The sequence below is a fragment of the Lentinus tigrinus genome (genome assembly GCF_003813185.1).
Source record: "Lentinus tigrinus ALCF2SS1-7 unplaced genomic scaffold L226scaffold_35, whole genome shotgun sequence".
Lineage (NCBI taxonomy): Eukaryota > Fungi > Basidiomycota > Agaricomycetes > Polyporales > Polyporaceae > Lentinus > Lentinus tigrinus.
In genome coordinates this window covers 289,137-295,414 of record NW_027137944.1, presented here as the reverse complement: position 1 = coordinate 295,414, position 6,278 = coordinate 289,137, and the positions used below count along the sequence as shown (strand labels likewise).

At 55.8% G+C, this 6,278-nt stretch overlaps 4 protein-coding genes across 4 annotated transcripts; 2 read left to right on the top strand and 2 right to left on the bottom strand.

Annotated features, from left to right (window-relative positions):
• Positions 1-15: 15 nt before the first annotated feature.
• Positions 16-1,314, top strand: L226DRAFT_574615 (uncharacterized protein; the record flags this gene model as incomplete). Its single annotated transcript, XM_067685073.1, has 1 exon — positions 16-1,314. A coding segment is annotated over one exon (1,299 nt), but the record flags the coding sequence as incomplete, so codon positions are not given.
• Positions 1,315-1,694: 380 nt separating this feature from the next.
• Positions 1,695-2,231, bottom strand: L226DRAFT_574614 (uncharacterized protein; the record flags this gene model as incomplete). Its single annotated transcript, XM_067685072.1, has 3 exons — positions 1,695-1,919; positions 1,948-2,109; positions 2,166-2,231. The coding sequence occupies 3 exons, from the start codon at positions 2,229-2,231 to the stop codon at positions 1,695-1,697; spliced, it is 453 nt and encodes a 150-aa protein (XP_067531299.1).
• Positions 2,232-3,611: 1,380 nt separating this feature from the next.
• L226DRAFT_514275 (subtilisin-like protein) lies at positions 3,612-4,273 on the top strand (the record flags this gene model as incomplete). The annotated part of the gene is made up of 1 exon (XM_067678405.1): positions 3,612-4,273. One exon carries the CDS (start codon positions 3,612-3,614, stop codon positions 4,143-4,145), a length of 534 nt encoding a protein of 177 aa, XP_067531298.1. The 3' UTR covers positions 4,146-4,273.
• Positions 4,274-4,920: 647 nt separating this feature from the next.
• On the bottom strand, positions 4,921-6,160 carry L226DRAFT_562729 (uncharacterized protein). Its single transcript, XM_067683518.1, has 3 exons — positions 5,610-6,160; positions 5,288-5,553; positions 4,921-5,224 (listed from the first exon to the last, which is right to left on the bottom strand). Exons 1-3 carry the CDS (start codon positions 6,071-6,073, stop codon positions 5,022-5,024), a joined length of 933 nt encoding a protein of 310 aa, XP_067531297.1. The 5' UTR covers positions 6,074-6,160; the 3' UTR covers positions 4,921-5,021.
• Between the last annotated feature and the right edge of the window lie 118 nt (positions 6,161-6,278).

Here is a 6,278-nt window from a genome sequence, read left to right as displayed (position 1 = left end):
CCAGAACGACGTGAGGAGCCGCAACCACGCACCCACGACCACGGCTCGTCGTCCAGCAGGCTTACTGCTGGACTGACAGCTGCGTCGTACGACTTCCTCGACGACGATGATGATGACTGGTCGGACAACGGCGGTGATGAGGCCGACGCCATCGACTTGGACACCGTGCGCAAGCGTCACAGCAGGCAGGTGTACCGAGGGTACCGGAAGGCCCCGCAGTTGAAAGGCAAAGCAGCTGCGTACCAAAGCCAGCGCGAACGGTTCACCCCCCCTCCTGGGGAAGTCCAACCGCAGCCGCAGCCGTTGCCACTGGGCGTGCCTGCGGGCTCAACGCCAGAGTCTTGCAAGTGGCCGGACGTCATCAAATGGCTGACGGAGACGGACGTTCGCATGGCTGACCAGTGGTATCGTTATGTGCCGGTCACTACGGCACAAGCGGTAGCCCTCCTGGAGCACGCGAAGAACCAGGGCGACGGAGCCTTAGCGAGGGTGAAGCACCTCATCAGGCAGGTCGACACGAACAACGGCTACATGGGTGTCGCGGGGCTCAAGTTCGTCAAGGAGAATTGGAGGAATGCGGACAAGGAAATGAAGACACCTACGCACTTCCACCCCCCGCAAGCTTGGTCCAAGTTCTTTGCGAGGTACCCAATCAACATTCCTCGCCATCTCATGGCCAACCCGCCGAACGACACGACCGTGCCGCCGATCCCGCTCATTGAGGGTAACAGCCTCTTGAAGCGGTTCGTCCCTACGTCGGCGAGGAAACAACCCACGCTGCGAGCAAGCATGCTCGAGAATCTGGTCCGGGTGTTCTCGGTGCATGGGTTGTACCATCACCTTCGGAACCTCGGACAGTACCCCATCGGCGTGGTCGAAAACATCCAGCCCTATCCTCTGGATGTCGCGAACGTCAGCGAGTTCGACATCGTGCGTTGGGCCGCACGCTGTGGGATCACCGACCGCTCCGTTCTCCTCATCGAGAACGTCGCCCGGCGTATGAGGAACTTGGAGCATCATCGGCCGGTCGACTGTATTGAGCCGTGGCCCACCGCACCGCGTTCGTTGGACGATATCACTCAGGTGCCCACCGAGAACGAGCTCCCCGCATTGCCCGACGCCGCAGGAGCTCCACTCCCTGTTCCCGGTACCTCTGGGCCTGCACTGGTATCTGAGCGTGGCGACACTCCGGCCAGCGGCCAAACTCACGAGCAATCTCCGGACGTCGAGATGCAGGACGACGGGCACGCAGAGGCACAGGAGACCGGCGAGGGCATACACACCCAGACCGGTTCTCCTGTTGGGTCGCTTTGAGACAACCTCGAATCGTCGACTAGCTCCATACGGTTGCCTCCTCGATTCTGTGCATACCGTATATTTTCTTGAAGAACCACGACTCGGAACGGGCATTCGGACTGCGTACGATACTATTGCATCTATTATCCTATTCAAGAACCCGTAGTGGATTCTAGAGGGGGAGAATGTAAGGGATTACAATAGGGACTAGTATAGTTTATTATACGGACTACTACATTGATTATTATTGTATCTAATCGGTATTGGCGCGCGTCGTACAAGACGCGCGCCTCGACGTGGTGTCGGCTCAGCCTTTCACCACGCCCACCGAGTATTAGCACGTCTCCAATACAGAGATTGGTGCAGCGTACTCCGGGCGTGTGTGATCGAGGCTCTTCCTAAACTCTTACAGCTGGTATGCCTCCACCGAGCACAGTCCGAAGGAGCTTCGCGATCGTGGTCGGATCATCCGTGCCAATGGTGTCGCTCAGGCTGACTTCGTACCAGCCCATGTCGAGCAGAGCATGGGAGACGTGCTTGACCTTGACGGGGTCGACCTTGCCGGAGTACGGGCAGTCGATCACTACGCTCACGTAGCTGAATGACGACGCATCAGTGGAATCCTCTGCGGGATCAGTACTGGAAACATACATACCCTCGCATGCGCAGTGCTTCCTTCGTAGCGCGCTTCGTGATGACCTCCAAGCGCTCCAAGGACTCCGCGACAGTGCAGTTCGTGTTGGCCTTCGAGAACGCGTCTGTGGCGGCGGTGAAGACAGCAATTTCGTCGGTGTAGGGGATCTCCGACGGGGACTGCTCGGAGAGGACTCCTGTCAAGCAGGAGCTGAAGACCCTTGAGGTTGGGTTACTAGGACCGGGTAGCGGAGGCCTTTCACCCGCTGCATTGTCTGGAGAACCTCCGAGGTGCCTGCCATATGTGGAATCTTCTTGTCAGTCTGCGCTCTATGACTGATAGGTAGTGGTCGAGCCTTCGTCTAGAATATACAGCAAGAGATGCAAACGATATTACTGGCGAAGCAGCCTCCCGCGGCAGAGGACAACTTGCGCGACGACGTGACTGTGTCGCACATGGAGGAAAGGGGCAGGCCACGATCAAAACCATCTTTATGCATCGCTGTTCACCCGATATGAGCGTACTGGCGGCTCCGTGCAGGGCGCAATGCTTGCTGCACAACCAGCGAGGAGTGCTCAGCTCAACTCCGTCCGGACTCGGCACGCACGCCATGCTCTATGGTTACCCTCCCATACTGTCTAGTGATACGTAGGACCAGAGAGGGCCCCGTCGGAGGGTAAAGTGATCAGCGACGTGTACAATAACCCATGGTCATAGCAACGCAGTCAGTCCGCCGCAGGTCCCCTCCACAAGTATAATATGGCATGTACCGTCCCATCCCCACCCGCGCTGCTTGCATAGCTCCCCATTCCCAACGTAAATGGACGCGTACTCACCTGAGGGACCCACTTAGGGCTCACGAAACTTCCCGACTCGATGATCTCCAACCCAGTGTTCGTCAGTCTGTTGACGAGCTCCGCCTGCACTGCGGGTGGAATCACCGCTGACTCATTCTGCAAACCATCGTGGGGCCCCACTTCAAATATCCTGACGCGTTCGCTAGCCTCCGTGGCATATGTGCGAGTCCGGAAAACGGTGAGAGCTGGGTGATCTTGGAGGATGCCGTTGTGCGAGCATGGTCGCTGAGGTCGTCAATGTCGATACTGGCAATAGGCTTGATGGAGCTGGTCACTAGTATTGATTGCGCCGACGCCGTTGTCGGCGTTGAGGTTGTCGGTGTTGAGGTCGAAGATGGTGTCATTGGAAACAAAGGAGTGGTCATGGGACAACTTGAAGGGGCGGACACAAGAAGCGCGTGTCTGATCTCACGCTTGCTCTCCATGATGTGCTGGCCACGGCGGCCACCACAGCTGAGTCACACGATCTCCAAGCATGCCTATGTTACTGTAGCCAGCAAAATATGTACGAGCAAAGTTCATCTATGGTATTGTGAACAAGCATGACTTCCAAGGACGTGCTCAAGTACTATGTGATGGCCGACGCTGAGTTTAACTCTTGTTCAACTTCATCAGAGTCTTGTCATGGTCAATTGCGCGACTGATGCGATTAGTACAGGGAAGTCGACAAGTCACTCAGGTTACATGGCACCTGAGAATTATTGACATATTCCGTCCAACTCACTGTATAGCCAATTGGTTTCAGAGTGACAGGGAATCACAACGTGCTCGTTCCTTCGCGGCCTGAGCTCGCAAGCTAGCTAAGGGTCGACATCAGCCTCTTGATGAGGGCGAGCCCTTGCAATCTCTCTTACACAACAAGACAGACGCACAAAAGTCATACTTCCCTCGGTGCCACGACAGGGTTTAACGGACCCGAAGTCGCAGCGGACTTCTCTGGCGGCGGATTCTCCAATATCTTCCCTCGTCCCACCTACCAGAGCGCTGCAGTCGAGAACTACCTCAACACGATCGGAGGCACAAACGCAGGCCTCTTCAACAGCAGTGGTCGCGCGTTCCCCGACATCTCCGCACGGGGTGTGAACTACCTCACCGAGATCAACGGCAGCTTCTGGACCATCGACGGCACAAGCGCATCTGCCCCGGTCATCGCCAGCATCGTCGCACTGCTGAACGACACCCGATTGAACTTGGGTCTGCCTTCTCTCGGGTTCATCAACCTGCTTCTGTACTCACAGCAGGGTGCTGCGGCGCTAAACGATGTCACGAGCGGGAGTAACCCAGGATGCGGCACGCAGGGCTTCCCGGCCGTGGGGGGATGGAATCCGGCACGCATCGCGGTTGTGACTATTGGTTGAGGAAGCTGATACCAGTTCGACACAGGTAACTGGTCTCGCTCGCCCGACTTTGACAAGTTACTGGCCCTTGTCATGGGTGCTCAGTCCAGTGACTTCTGAGTCGTACAATAACTTGGGGACTGGTCGTTATATGGAGTAGGCCGTACCTTCCGGTGTCGAGGTTCGGAAACTTATTGCTTGTGTACGACTACGTTGTAGCCGGGAATGTCTGAACTGAACGAGATTTAGTCGCAACGAACCACTGCTTCACTATTACTGGGACCGCTACGCGAACAATACCCGACTGAATGGGACAGCCAGGTAGTTGACGGCAAAGCGGTCTTCGACTCCTTTAGCGACTGTGCCGATCTCTGTTCCTTCGTCAACATCGGCTCGCAGCATTTCATGACCACAGACCTGTCTAAGTAGTGTTGAATGCAGCTGCAGTCCGGTCGTCCCTTCTTTCTCGAATGAGAAGGAATCGTTGTGCTGTAGCCTGTGGTCGAACTACGACGTGAAGGAGCACTATGCAATGTGTTAGGAGTACGACGGGGTGGTCGACATCCGAGGCCCGAGAACAAGCTGCAATGGTGGTAAGGACCGTGACGTATCTTCTGCCGTTCTCGTGCTCCGGGGTATCTCGCTGACGGCTCCTCCGTGAGGGGGTCTTCACAGGCATTGCTCGAGGACTAAGCCGGGGCTGCCATGTCCTCTTCCCTTCACACTACTAAGATACTTTGTATTCATGTTCAAGCTCTTGTCCAATTCATGCTCGAATTGTGCATGATGATATCGGGGGGACAGATTTTGACAGTGTGCATGCTCCTGGCTCTGGCATGCCGAGAAGCGCAACCCCTCGTTCTCACAAACAATTTACAAGAGCTTATGAGATGAGAACTAATGTATACGTGCTGCATTCCGATCCCACCGTTGCCTCTGCCGAACCCATTTCACTAGCTCTCTGAGTACTATCTTCGCATGCCGCAACTTATCGGCCTCCGAGGAAGTTGAATCCACCCAGCGAGGTGCATACTTCACTAGGTTCGCGGGATCCTTAGCTTCGTCGATAGGCACCTTGACACCGAAGTAGTCCACAACGGCTACGGAGACATCGCGGCCCTTCAGAAACAAGCTACCAGACGGAGTAAGATACCTGCACTTACATGGACGCCATAACTGAGCTTCTTCCATTATGACCTCCCACAGCTCTCCGCAGACAAGCTGTTGGTCCGGTGCATCAGAGTATACCTCTATCGGCAACTCAATCATGCATGGAATATCGGGATGTAGCTCAGCCATGGTGAAGTCAACGATCACTGGCCAATATCCCTCGGGAGTGGTCTTGACGACGACGTGGCGCTCGTTGAAGTCATTATGCACCACACCAGTTACCTGGTGGATATCGACGAATGCCCTGACAATTTCCTTCCTATGGTTATGAGACAGGTAAGCCTTAGAGACCATGGCATCACAGGCAGGACTCACCTGAACTTAACGGGCTGCATCATTAGCGCCACCCGGAGCTGCTCACCCCAGTCTTCAAGAACCGTCACCCTCGTCCTTCCCTCGTCCGTCTCTCCTACAAAAGAGCCATACATGCGGGGAACAGAACGCCCCTGTACCGGAGCCAGGTGTGTGGCGTAGAACTCGGCTTCATGAGCGAGCAACTGGAGGCATTCCTCGTCATACGCGATCTTGAACACCACCCGGAGTTCTTCGTGCGTAGACTCCTTCAGCATTGTTCCTCTGAAGACTCGCAGCATGTCGCCGTTCGGCCTGTCATCTTCTCGCTCGGGATCGTCCCGAGCTGAAATCTCCTCGGTCACTTTGGAGAATCGGTAGTTCTCGGTGTTGGCGTGTGGTGCTTCAAGTACGGAGGTACAAGCGTCTGCAGGTCCCGGTGTCTGGAGCAGGAGCTGGGTATCAGAAAGAATAGTGAGATAGAGCATAGCGGCGGCTCAGGATGTGTTCTGGATAGCGATATGCAGAGCGGACTCAAAGGGCTCGACGGGCACGGTTGAAATGTTGGACGCAGGTCCTCCTCTGCAGGTTGTTCATAAGTAACGGCTCCATCAGATCTATCGGCTGCGCGCTTGAACACCTCCTCCTGAGAGCGGAGCTCGTGGGGGGCGCTATGCCGCTGTACGCTCCGGA

Excerpts from the sequence above, each read along its gene's own strand:
- L226DRAFT_562729 (XM_067683518.1), bottom strand. The coding sequence starts at position 6,073 with ATGCTCTATCTCACTATTCTTTCTGATACCCAGCTCCTGCTCCAGACA. Across the intron at positions 5,554-5,609 it reads ATGCAGCCCGTTAAGTTCAG|GAAGGAAATTGTCAGGGCAT; the intron begins GTGAGTCCTGCC and ends TCATAACCATAG. Across the intron at positions 5,225-5,287 it reads AGCTCAGTTATGGCGTCCAT|CCGTTGTGGACTACTTCGGT; the intron begins GTAAGTGCAGGT and ends ATGTCTCCGTAG.